Genomic DNA, 13,326 nt, shown 5'->3' with positions numbered 1-13,326 from the left:
CTATCTATCTATCTATCTATCTATCTATCTATCTATCTATCATTTGGATTTAGTTTCTGGCGATGGTGAACTTGTGTTCTCTCACAAAACTACGTAGAGTCTAGTATGTAAAACATCATGGCAGCACGTGCAAAGCAATTGAGCAGTCTCCAAACACTCGAACCACTGCAGGACATTATCCAACACCCGTTCTGACATTAAAGACTCACTGGAGCAGTGCAACGACTCTTTCCCAGAAACGGGCTTATCACAGGCCACACAGAGAGAAGGAGCAGGCGGAGACAGGGGAACAAACTGGTGCCCATTAGACGCTCCCGGCTTCTCTTTTCCCTCCTTCATCTCTTTCCCTTTTACCTGAAACAAAAGAAGTCATAAATACTTGGATTTTACTCCTTTAGCTGACATTTACTGTACTTAAAGCAACATTTTTATGTAAACCACCAAAGACATAGCACATAGCAGCCCTCAGTTTGGTGCAAAACACCTGCTGGAGTGAGGCTAGTTGAGATAAAGGGGCACATGAGTGGGCCTTTCTGTTTACTTTGCTAAGGTCTACGGGGACAGCTGCTGTTATAAGGCTTTATCCTTGGGGCGCATTAGGGTGATCTCTCTCTGTATGTGTGTGATAGGCCCATATTTATTTTCTTCCCAGACTTTGCAAGGAAGTCTGAGAGCGTGTGTTTGTTTTTTTGCTGTCCAACCATATTGTGTGAGGGAAACATGCCTTCAAGCACATACAAACATGTGTTCATGGGATTATGAAAGAACAGCCCAACATGTTTTTGCTTCCTCTGGCTTTTTGGGAAAAAAAGGGTATTGGGGGGGGGGGGGGGTGTTATGGGGGGGTTAGGTGTTATGTAAGAGAATATTTTCACTGTGTCCACTGCAAAGTCCTGAAGAGAGGAAACTTCTCCCTTGCCAAATAAAGGCACAACTATCAGACAATGGGCCCCCCAGAGCAGGAATTCTGACCAGGCCTTCCTGAGAGCTGTTAAAACTTTTAGTGCACCACTTCGAGGGGCCTTTCAGCTTTGACTTTTTAATTAGAAAGGTCAACTGCAGGGATTTTTCAGGCACATTTTACACACATGCAGGGAAAATCTTAGCCAGCAGGAATTTTGTTTTCCCCCCCTGGAACAAAGTCCCTCAGCCGCTGGCTCACCTTGGTTTTGCTTCGGGTGCTGGACATCCTGCTCTTTAGGAAGCTGAAGGTCCGGCTCACTTTGTACTTCTCTGACTCAACCTTAGATGGGATTATGTATTTATCCCACTCCTCATCCTCGATCCTGAATGATATGTTCAAAAAGGAAGTCACCCTCACATGGTTTCAGCATGACCTCAGCACTGAAATCCAACATGCAGGTCTTTTTCCAGAAAATGAGTAATTATTTTAGTGCTTTAACAGACTGGAAAAGGTTGACTAATTAGGGGGAAAAAAAGGGTGTCATGCTGAAGTGAAAGAATGTCAAGTCTGTCTTCCAGGACCCCTGGTCTACAGATTATTACTCTTAATAACATACTTGGCATGCTTGGGATTCGCTATGGACTCTAGTGGTTGCTATTTATAGATCCACCTTGGCAGAAACACAATTATGAATTTGTCATCTTTTTACAGCAACATGTCCTGGTTACATTAGGCATCCAAGGTGCAAAGAAACAATGACAGAGAGACAGAAAAAGAAACATGCAATGAAAAACTACATTTCCATCTATGTTAGACTAAACTACTGTACAATGCTGCATCGGCAAATACAAATGCAAAAAAATAAATAAAAAATGCGTGGTTAAAAGATGAGCTGGAGAATGGTGCTCCAGCAGGGATAAAATGAGTTACACAAGACGTGCATGTCTGTGAGGCCCTTTTTTTTAAAGAGACATACTCTTTGAGAAACTCAGTAAGGGTGAGATGTTGGAGCGATGTCGTGCCCTCCTCCTCTGCTGACTGGGCCCGCTTACGGAAACCCAGAACCCTGTGTGGATATAAAACACCTCAGACAGGTCGCTCCATGTCTTCTCAGCTAGGTAATCAAAATAGAAAATAAATCTTGCTGGTGGTATCTAAGATTAAGATTAAAAAAAAAAGAATACTTCTGGGGCTTTTGTTGCTGCAGAGATTCAATATAGTCTTAGTAGAACCATATTACCCTCAGAAGACATACAGTCATAGAAAAGAAAGTATGCCAGTTCTAGGGTTAGGAAGATCTGGTTTTTGCCAATTTTGAGACTAAACATGATTGGACAAAACACACAACTGATTCCACACCTTCATTACTTATTAAATAAAGTAAACCTTAACCCCCTATTGTGAAGCAGCTTGTAGAACCACATTTAATAGCAACAGCAACTTGACAACTGATTGCTTCGGAGTCTCAGACTTTTGGGATTTCTCAGAGCGCTACAACTTCCTACCTTGAGGAGAATTTGTTGGGATTTGTTCCAACTTTCTTAGTTTTCTTTTTAATTTGTCAGTAGTGAAGGACTCCTGGACTGATGTGTAACAACAGTTGCTTCTCTAAGGTTATTGCTGCTGTCTTTCCTCATTGGTACCCGGTTAAAAGATACCTGTATGCTCCAAAACCAACAAGCTGCCATAACCCCTGCTGTGGCACTGACGATTATCTGTGATAAAGTGCATTTAAACAGCAGCACCCGTTTTTACTTTTTAAACCTATGGAAGCATCAAAGGTGTATTTAGTTTTTTTTCACATCAACTTTGTTAAATGAGCAATGCTTTTGTGGAATATGTTCTGTGTTTTGGGGGTTTTAAGCAGCAGCTTTATATCATTTTTAGAAGCTATATACAGTATTTTTGCCTTGATGCATCAAACCATAACATTAAAAGAGGGTCTGCTTTATCTTCACTTGTCCTGTACCTCTTATTGATAGTAATGATTCATTATATTTTGTAAGTACATCTATGTTTCCAATGTAATTTTTTTTATTGCCTAATACGGTGTCCTACAATGGTTCCCCTGTTAAAGCAATGCATGACGTTTAGCAAATAAAATATATTAGCACATGATGGATTTATAAGTCAGTGAGATTAAAATGAATCGTGGCATGTATATGTGTTACATGGATGAAAGGATTTTAAAGCAAATGTTACTTCAGAACAACTGTTTACATCTACATCCAACATAAACACTACAGTATGGACACACACACACACACACACACACACACACAGACAAATACATTCAGTACCACTGATGCGGTCCTGATGTTTCTGAAGTCTGACATCCAAGAAAGTCCAGTGTTTTGCTGTTTACTCAGGGTTATTTTGAGGTTGCAATCAGAGAATACTCTCAGCCCAGGCCTCGCTACAGGAAGCATGTCATATCCTGCACACTAAGACCCTGGGCAGTTCAAAACCAGAGAGACACAAACACACAACCCCCCCCCCCCCATCCCACACACAAGTGTACACATGCAGGCCTCATCTAAGCCAATCAGGATCCGCCGTTCGCTGCTGCTGACTATAAAAAGGGACACGGGTCTGAGCCAGAGCCCACACAGATTAGCATACCTGACGTGAGGTCAGAAAGTGACGTGCCGGATTTACCTCTTATCTCTCGCCGTTTCAGTCAGGTTGAAGGCTCTCTGTTCTGTGGCAAGTAAACAAACAAGTCAGAACTAAAAGTCAATACATTTAAAGATACATCGCCGGGAAAAACTACTTTCCCCCTTCCCCTACAGATTTCTCCAGGTTTTGCTATCTTGTCACACTTAAATGTTTCAGATCAAGTGAGTTGTGATATTAGACAAGTTTGAAGTGGTGACGATCTCTGTGAAGTGAAAATAAATGAACAAAACCAATCTGGCTCTGTGTAAAAAAGTAATAACTGGTTGTGTCACTCTTAGTGACAACAACCACCAAGCATTTTAAATCACTAGTAATTAGTCTTTTACATCACTGAGTAGGAATATTGACCTAGTCTTCTTCCCCAAATTATTCCCATTTAGGGTTTTGAAGCATGACCGAGCAAGTGCAGTACTTTGACTAGGCCATTCCAACATCTTCCTTTTTGTTTTTTAAAGAACCCTTTAGAGGTGAACTTACTGGTATACTTTGGATTATAGTCCTGCTGCGTAACCATAGAGTGCAGAACACTACCGTTCAGGATTTGTTTAAATAGAAACCAGAATTCATGGTTAAATCAATTATGGTAAATTGTTCAGGTCATGGAGCAGCAAAAGCAAACCTGAGACATCATACTACCGCCACCATGTTTGGTTGCTGGCATACACGCTGTGCTAGTTTTATGCCAGATTTAACGGGATGCATCCCTTCTCAAAAGTTCCTCTTTTGTCTCTTCAGTCAACAGAATATTTTCCCAAAAGCTGAGGGGATCATCAAGATGTTATATTTTTTGGCAAAAGTAAGATGGGGCTTTGTGTTCTTTAAGGGTAGCAATGTTTTTGGCCTCGGTACTCTTCCGTGGACATCACTGTGTCCCTGTATCTTCCTGGTTGTTGAATCATGGACACTGACCTTAACTGAGCATTATGTGTTACTCTGGGTTCATTCGAGACCTTCTGCATGGGTCTTCAATACACTTATCAAGTAGTTTTGGTGGGCTGGTTATTTCCGCAAAGGTATAGTGTTTAATGTTTGTTTCTTTTTCTATTTGTGGATGATAGCTGTGGTTCACTGGAGCAACAAAGCCTGACAAATGGCTTTATTTATAGGTTTTGGTGACTTTGTTTCCCATGTGTTGAATTAATTTAGATCAGAGCAGGATGTGTTGCTTTTTGAGAACTTTTATCCCACTTCAAGCAATTAGATGGGCTCTATTTACTTGATGTCTGTATTCTGTGAGTCATTAATTAATCAGGCCTCGGTGTGACATGTGAAACTGAACCAAAAAACATGGCTGCTTATTTTTTATACAAGACTGTCATATATCATGTCATGTTGGTTTGGACATGATATAGTGTGACAAACAGGAAAAACTAGAGAAATCGGCAAGTGGGAAAATATGTTTTTTCATAGCACTGGATTAGATGCTGCAGAATCACAGAAAGATCCGCTGACAGAATTAGAAACCTCCACCAGCTTCCGTAATTATTTAGTTAGAGGCAGGAACAGTGATCACGTAAAAAAAAAAAAAAAAAAAAAAAGCCTGGATCCAGCAATCCCCAACAGAGCAAGAGCGAACATGACCTTTTCCACGAAAAACCAGATGACAGCGAAGATGGAAAAATAAAAAGCCAAGAGGAAAACAAAACGTGACCAAAGGGAAGGATAACAGAAACCTCAGACCAGAAACAATTCCTCCATCCATCAGATGATCCACAGGAGCTGAGTATTCCTCCAAATCCCCATTCTTCTGCTGGTCAGCTATTATAAGGTTTTCTCATGAATTACTTTTTGGAAGACTATCATTTTATTATTCATGGAAGAAAAATAATGAAGATCGAGAAAAGGTCTGCTTTCGATCACCGGACATTTGAAAATATGTTCTTTCACCGAGTCCGTGGTCTTGTGCTCACCACCAAGAAATAAACCTCACCACAGATACAGAACTGCACAATCAGAGCAACAATAGGAAACTACTGCAAAACGTATTACGCAACAATAACAGGCACGTTGTTTTTCTTTTCTGTTTTTTTTTCTCCCAGTAAGCCTTAAAAGACTTAAAGAGTTTAAATTTGCCCTCTAATTGAGCAGTTCTTCTCAAGTCAGTCCCAGTAAAATTAGCCGAGAAACATTAAAATGCTTTCCCCAACAAACCAACATCATGTCTCAGTTGCAACCTGCACTCTTATACTTACTAACTTGGTTGAGGCGTGAGAGTGATTTAGAGAGAGATAAAGCCTGAAGTAGCGAACGACCGCCGCCGCTGAAAGTGCCATCTACATGAAATAAAGCAGGGACTTAATGCTAAAAACTCACATTTGTTTTTACAATCGACCCCCATTAGCAGTGCCATGCCAAAGCACAACTGTGTTTTACTGCCTGATTTACGGCACACGTGTCGGTTTAGCTGGCTTGTAAGAACAAAGGAGGGGTCGCAGGACAAAGCCGTCAAAGTTCACCCACCTTCTTCCAGATCGGTGATAGCCGAGTCTCGGTTCAGCAGAGGCCGCGACGGCCTCGCTTTAGGGGAGGAGTAGGAGTAGGAGCGCAGCCGAACTTCAGCATCCTCGGAATTCTGGGTAAGGAATCACACAAGAGGGACAAATCAGAAAGGAAAAGTTCACAAGTTCAGTCTGTGGGCAGGAAAATTTGGAGGACAGCGCAACCCTGTAGGGCAAACAGACCCATCTCTGACCTTTTGTCCACGTTATTGAGCTGTTGACAATGTGGGCTTATCTACTGATGGCTGTCTGCAAGGCAGGCTGTGTGTGTTGGAAGACTTGGAATGGAGGATTATTTTGTGGAGTGACTGAACAAGGTTTAAAACTGAATTTAATTTAAAAAAAAAAAAACGAAATTATCTTTGATCAGATGGAAGTTTTACAAAAATATATATATATAGTAACACTGGATTAAATATATTAGTGATTCACAAGGTTATTTTTTTTCCCGATTAGTCACTTTCGATTTTAATCTGAATCAAAGGATTGGAGTTTGTACCTTGTTGGATTTCTTTGCAACGTCGGAGTGCGAGCGATTAAAATCAGGTGAAGTGTCAAAGGAGTCCCTCTCCTCTCCAGAGCTGAACTGATGGATGGACCTCTGCTTCGAAGAGTGTCCCGGTACATCCTCTTCTTCACTGTCACACTCAAGACTGGGGCTATTTAAAGAGATACAGAACAAACACATAAGAACATGATGGGGTTATGACCCTGCAGAATGTCAAAATACTTTTCAATGGCCATTTGAATCTAATAATATAATATCTTAAGAAGATACGTGTAAACTTACGGAAAAAAAATTATAGCAGAAGTCCTGGACTTGCACTGTTATTTGACTGACTTTTATGCAACTCTGTAAAGGTCTTGTTTATTACCTATTTTCTGAACTCAAAATAACTCTCGGGCTTAGTCAATCAAGGAGTACCACAAGGAAATAGAGTCAGACCTCTACTGTTAAGGATTTATATAATACCATTGCAATGAATTATTTCAGGCAAAGTCAACTGCCTATAACTCTCATCTCTCACAAAATAGTTGTTTTTTTATGCCGATGTACTCAAACTTAAAAATAGTGAAACTCAGTTTGTAGTTGTGACTGTGTTAGAGGGTTGAAAATGTGCTTCTAGATCTAGACGTGCATTTGCTCTGTCTATCACCATGAAGCCCAACTTCTCTCTAGATTTAAATATATGACCATATGTGACTTTTTTCATGATGAAAGCACCTAAATACTCCAGCCTTCCAGCCTTGAAACTATGGCTGAAAATGCTTTCATAGTCTCCCATCAATATTTCTGAAGTTGTTCTTAATTTCCTGGTTGAATATCTGTTATTGAATAACATGTTATTACAAGAATGTATCACGTTATAGCAAAATATTTTCACGGTTCTACAATATATCTAAATTATATTGTATGAGCTTGATCATTTATTTTACATACATGAAAATTGTATTATTAGAACAATAAAGTTTTCACCTTATAACCTGATATAGCTCTTTCTTTCCCCCCCCCCCTTTCTTTCTCCTTTTTTTGCCTGGGATGCAGCTTCCATATGATCTGCAAAGATCTCTTAGCTAAAAACTTGAATACATTAGATGATGAGCTGAGGGATGATGCATATTTAGGGTCCTGTGTGAGTCCTCATCTACAATATTTCTTGAAAGTTTTCTAGCATGCAGTCTTGGTCAGGTTCAACAACTGGACAGAAAAAGAGTGGAAAAGCCGCCAAAGTCCAAAAGATTGGAAGACCTTTAAAACTACAACAAATATTATTTTTTTAATTCAAAAAGTACCATATTCCAAAAAAAAAGGTTAAATTAAAAAAACAATTTATCTGAAGAGAGCTAGAGAACTTAATTTTCATCTCCTATTCATATGCATCAGAATTCAGGAAGGTTCTAAATTCAAGTTAATTGTAACACAACATCCTAGTTCCTTTCCTAATTTTTAACAGATCAAGGCCGACTGCCCTAATGACCCAGAAAACTCTGCAAGCTACCATTGTGGGGAAACCTGCACACCATAAAGGCTGCTGAGAGATTTCTTGCCATCAAATCTCTCTGCACTCAAAAAAGTGAACCTGTTGTCCAATTTATGTTAACACCTCATTCCAGTTAACAATTAAAAAAAACATGTTTGTTGGGTTAAAAACAAACGATTGTGTAATATTCACTAGAAAGGAATCAATCAAACCCAACAAACACATTGTTTTTATGTGTTAACTGGAAATGACATGTTAACATAAAGTGGACAACCGCCTTGGTAAAATTTCTGAGCGTGTGAAAATTCACACAACTCAAATGTATCTGGGCTTATATATTTGTCCTTTATTTTCACTAACTTCAGCTGCTAGAGAAAACGGCCAAAATAGATTGCTGAAGCAGCAAAGTTATACTTAGCGGTCTTAGTACACAGCCTTGTGTATTTAGGGCAACAAGATAACACAGTTAAGAAAGCCACAGCAGAAACAGCGTCATACCTCAGACTCCGGCTTGCGTCTGTCACGCTGCAGTGTCTGCGCTCCAGAGCTGGAGAGTCCGAAGGACCCATCTGACACCGCTGAGCTCCCTCGAACAAACGAATGGCGGAAGCCAAGGGAGAGGAAGGAAAAGAGGGGGAGGAGGCAAAGGGATAAGGGGGAGAAACACAAGAGTATGCCTCCCTGCCATTGTCCCGGTCCTGGGCCCTGACTTCCCCTCGGCCCGGGATGGGGTAACGACTGGGATCGGCTCTGGGAGCAATTCCCCGATTCAACGAGAGTGGGAGAGAAGGAATCCCAGCACGACGAAGGACCGACCTCCTCCTCATCCCCCGGGGGCCGATACTTAATGTCAGCTCCGTCCACCTGATGCAAAAAAAGGGAAACGCCGACAGGAAGAGACTTTTCTACAAGCTTTTTTCTTTTTTTTCCTATTAAAATAACTTTCACTTACAGAAGAAGGAGAAAAAAAAAGTGACTCAGGCTCACCTGGTCCACCAGCATGGTGTTGGCGTACACTTGGTCTTTGCCGTGTATCATTGCTGAGAGTCTGGCAGCTGCTGCCCGAGTCGGGGACGAGGCCTGGCTCTCCCTTATGGACTGGCTTTTCTCTGTATAGAGAGGGGATTTTTCAATATTACATTTGGTTTCCAGAGCAACACCAAATGACTGCTCACAAACACGGGAAGTGACATAGACATCCTGGGCAGTTGCATATCTTTGTTCAGTACCAAGACTCTCTCTCTCTCTCTCTCTCTCTCTCTCTCTCTCTCTCTCTCCGTCTCCCCTTGAGTGTGTGTGAGTGTGTCTGAATGGCTCTTTGCGCATACGTGAAGTTGCTGTGGATGGAAATCTGCAGGCATGTTTGTTCACCGCCCTGCTTTTTGATACAGCGGCTGAGTGGAAATAACTCCTGGTAGGCACACAGTGGCATTGAGAGAAACCTTTCTAACACAGAAGAGGCACTGTGAGCTGCAGTCTGGTTGTGCTGATCAGTGGGGGAAAAACACACACACACACACACACACACACACACACACACACACACCTCCCTTGGGCATGTTGCTCTACACAAAGCACACCTTTTCCGCAACACAGCCTTTTTTATATATATATATATATATTTCAGGCTACAATGTAAGCATATGCATTTGAGTAAAGAGGCTGCAGGCCAAACAATGGGCCTCTGAGGAGACATTAATAGTGAGGTATTATTCAAACTTATCTTAACAAAGCAGACAGCTGAAGGTCTGTAAAGGATAGGTAAACACAGGAATCTGAGAGTGTCCATTTTAAGCCCAATCAAGCCAGGCTGGAACTGCTGATGAGTATCATGTGGATGATCAAAAGCCTTCAAAGACCTCTTAGTTTTCAGGGTCACAGTAAAAAGGATTTTGCAATTCGAAGCCGAGGCATGTGTGTGATCATTGATATCAATTTGATTTGAGCCTCAGTCCAGTTCTGGGAAGTTTCCACAGTTTTTTACAGCAAACAACGTTGTTTACGGTCTAACTTTCAATATCAATCAATATCAGCACCCCGCTCTTTGACCAGCCAATGCCTTATCTCATCTGTAACTGTATAGGTTTTCTAGTTTTGAATTGTGCTGAAGTGACTTTTTTGAATGTCACTCTGTTCCAGATGTCAGCTCACAATTATGCTGTTAAAAACATGTAAATAGCTCAACTGTGTACAACAGTATACAGAAATATGCAGTATTTTAAGCACTCGTTGCAGTGTAAAATGTCAGGCCTGCTTTTTAATTGCACACCCAGTTTGCACTCACCTTTACAGTATTATATAAAACAGATTATGTTCTTTATTTTTTGACCTGTGCATCTCTCAACCACCAAATCTAATCTCAGCATTCAGTGCCTTTGTGTGGACTAAAGTGAAATGAAATGTCTTACAAAAGTTTTCATACCCCTCACCTTTTCTAGTGTTTTTTCACATTACACCCACAACCTTTAATTCAATTGGGATTTTATGGACTATACCAATACAAATTTGTGCACAATTATGAAGCGGAAGGAAACGGAGACTTGAAAAGAAAATCTGTGTGCATTTCTTCTGACAGAAAAGCAGTAGGAAGTGGGTTAACACTAGTTAATAAATATTTTTCAATAGATAGGAAAAATAAGTGCTTTTATTTTGAAGACTGCCCATCTTCAAATTGGCCACTTGTTTATTAAATAGTGCACTATATAGTGTTTGGAGACTTCTCTATATTCTGACTTGTAAACTTAAACATTTAATCTTTTTGGCAAGTTAAATCTACAAACGCTTTCCCTAGTATGTTATGAAATAATAAATAGGGATTCAGGTGCAAAGCAGTGAATGAATGAGTCAACGTATGTTTTTTTTCTGAATTGTTTTTTTATGTAAAGAACAGAAATGTAATGTGGGCAGTGCAGCAACGAGAGATAAGGATGTCGAAGGTGAGCCAGGTTTATTTTGGTCTGAAACGAAGCAGAGTAACTTGCTACAAAGTCCAGTATGTGAGACATCTCTCAGGTAATCATTAAGAAACTAGAGCTAACACGAACAGATTATTATGAGAGGTTAATTGCCCAGTCTGAGAAAGACCAAAAGCTCTTAGTTGCTGCCAGGACTCGGCACGTGGTCGACAGAGATAGAGCTTTTTCAGCTGCAGCTCCTAGGCTGTGGAACGGTCTCCGTCCTTTAGTGAGGTCTGCTGGAACTTTAAATGTTTGTTTAAATCATTTTTAAAAACTCTTCTTTTAGAACTAGCTTTTAATTACAGAGAGCACAACCATTAGGTCGGTCCTTGACTTCGTTATGCTTTTTATTGCTGATTTTATTGCTTATAATATCAACCCTGTAATGTATTGCTTTTTAAAAAAAAAATCATTTTAGTTATTAAATACACTGCCTGGCCAAAAAAAAAAAAAAAGTCACCACCTGGATTAAACTAAGCAAATAGGTACGAGCCTCCCATTGGATAATTACCGGATGGGCGATTGTGTTTCAGCTAGCAACAAGTTATTTAACCTCGACTGGTGCAATGAGTTGCTTCTCATTTCTTAAACAACCATGTCGAGAAGCACATCTCTTGGTCGTGGGAAAGGTGTTAGTCATTTTCAGAAGGGTCAAACCGTTGGCATGCATCAAGCAGAGAAAATATCGAAGGAGATCGCAGAAACTACCAAAATTGGGTTAAGAACTGTCCAACACATTATTAAAAACTGGACAGATAGTGGGGACCCATTGTCTTTGAGGAAGAAATATGGCCAGAAGTGATGCACCCATCATGCCTAGTGCCTACTGTACCAGCCTGTGGGAGCGGTGCTATGATCTGAGGTTGCTGCAGTTGGTCAGGTCCAGGTTCAGCAACAGTATGAGCTCAAAGAAATATGTCAGCTGATTACCTGAATATACTGAATGACCAGGTTATTCCAGCAATGGGTTTTTTCTTCCCTAATGGCACAGGCATAGTCCAAGATGACAATGCCAGGATCCATCGGGCTTGAGTTGTGTAAGAGTGGTTCAGGGAGCAGGAGACATCATTTTCACACATGGATCATGGACCACAGAGTCTAGACCTTAACCCCATATTATATATATATATTTGGGATGTACCGGAGAAGGATTTGCAGAGCAGGCAGACTCTACCATCATCAATGCAAGATCCTGGTGAAAACTTAATGCAACACTGAGAGGAAATAAATCTTGTGAAGCTGCAGAAGCTTATTGAAACATTGCCACAGCGAATGTATGACCAAAATCAAAGCTAAATGCGGTCCAACAAAATATTAGAATGTATGATTTTTTTTTTTTTTTTTTTGTTGGTGGTGACATTTTTATTTGTTATACACCTGTACAGCACTTTGGGCGCTTTTTGGTTTGCAAAGTGCTTTCTAGATAAATAATTGATGATAATGATGATGATAGGCTGGGAGAGTTGGCTTTGCTGCTCTCACCAAATCTCTTCCAACATTGTTTAAAACCAAAACTCCTCAGCACTGCTGAGCAGAGGAGAGGTTCAGAATCTGTAACGGAGAATAAATCAGACCCACAATTGGCTGTGCTTCCTGTGGGCGGCAAGTCCCATAAATCTGAGAGGCAACCGGGAGTCAAACGGACACTGATGAGGACGCCAGATGATTCCCGTCACATCCACATTAAATCTAAACGAATTAACTCCAGTTGAACCAGCCGAGTGTATACAGACTTTCCCCGACATCGTTCCTCATTCTCCAAAGTCCTGACGTGCCTTTCAAACAGACAACAAACCGTTCCGGCTACTTTTTTTAAACCCTCTGGGTCCAACAGCTTAACAGTCTGTTGGAAATGTGAAACCACATCTGTAATATCATCACAGAAGCACATCGGATACTCCACTGCGTCTCACAGGATTAGCATGAGTCCAACAATTTAATTCACGGGGGGTGGTTAGGACCTGGACGGGGGGTTCAGACTGCTGTTTGAAAGTAGATACCGTTTCATATAAACCCACGTCATGAACTTGACAGACGGGCTAAATATTTCAGGTTCTGGGCCCGATCCAAAGCCACAGCTGGCTGCCATGGACTCAATTACTCACATACCTCTGACCCATAAACACCGCCTCGGTGAACATTACTGTCAGGCAGTGAGATCTGTGTTTAACATCAGTTAACTGGTGAAATAGCACATGAAGCAGCGAATTCATATTCTTAAAAAGATAAAGGAGTAGCTGACTTAATTGCTAAGACAAACCTGTTCACAGGTTTTCTACTTATTAAAAGGGCTTTAGGAGAGGTGC

The 13,326-nt window shown here is 40.8% G+C and overlaps 1 protein-coding gene across 1 annotated transcript in view; it reads right to left on the bottom strand.

The window, feature by feature from the left end:
• Positions 1-13,326, bottom strand: part of LOC105928369 (rho guanine nucleotide exchange factor 28) — an 86,773-nt gene that overhangs the window by 19,101 nt on the left and 54,346 nt on the right. The window contains 10 exon segments of the mRNA XM_036143988.1: positions 210-354; positions 1,163-1,286; positions 1,881-1,970; positions 3,563-3,605; positions 5,776-5,856; positions 6,044-6,155; positions 6,581-6,740; positions 8,562-8,758; positions 8,760-8,927; positions 9,051-9,172. Coding sequence (XP_035999881.1) covers positions 210-354; positions 1,163-1,286; positions 1,881-1,970; positions 3,563-3,605; positions 5,776-5,856; positions 6,044-6,155; positions 6,581-6,740; positions 8,562-8,758; positions 8,760-8,927; positions 9,051-9,172 — 1,242 coding nt within the window.

This window comes from Fundulus heteroclitus, chromosome 12, assembly GCF_011125445.2.
Source record: "Fundulus heteroclitus isolate FHET01 chromosome 12, MU-UCD_Fhet_4.1, whole genome shotgun sequence".
Classification (NCBI taxonomy): domain Eukaryota; kingdom Metazoa; phylum Chordata; class Actinopteri; order Cyprinodontiformes; family Fundulidae; genus Fundulus; species Fundulus heteroclitus.
Note: the sequence above shows the minus strand (reverse complement) of the source record. Positions and strands in the feature narration are given on the sequence as shown.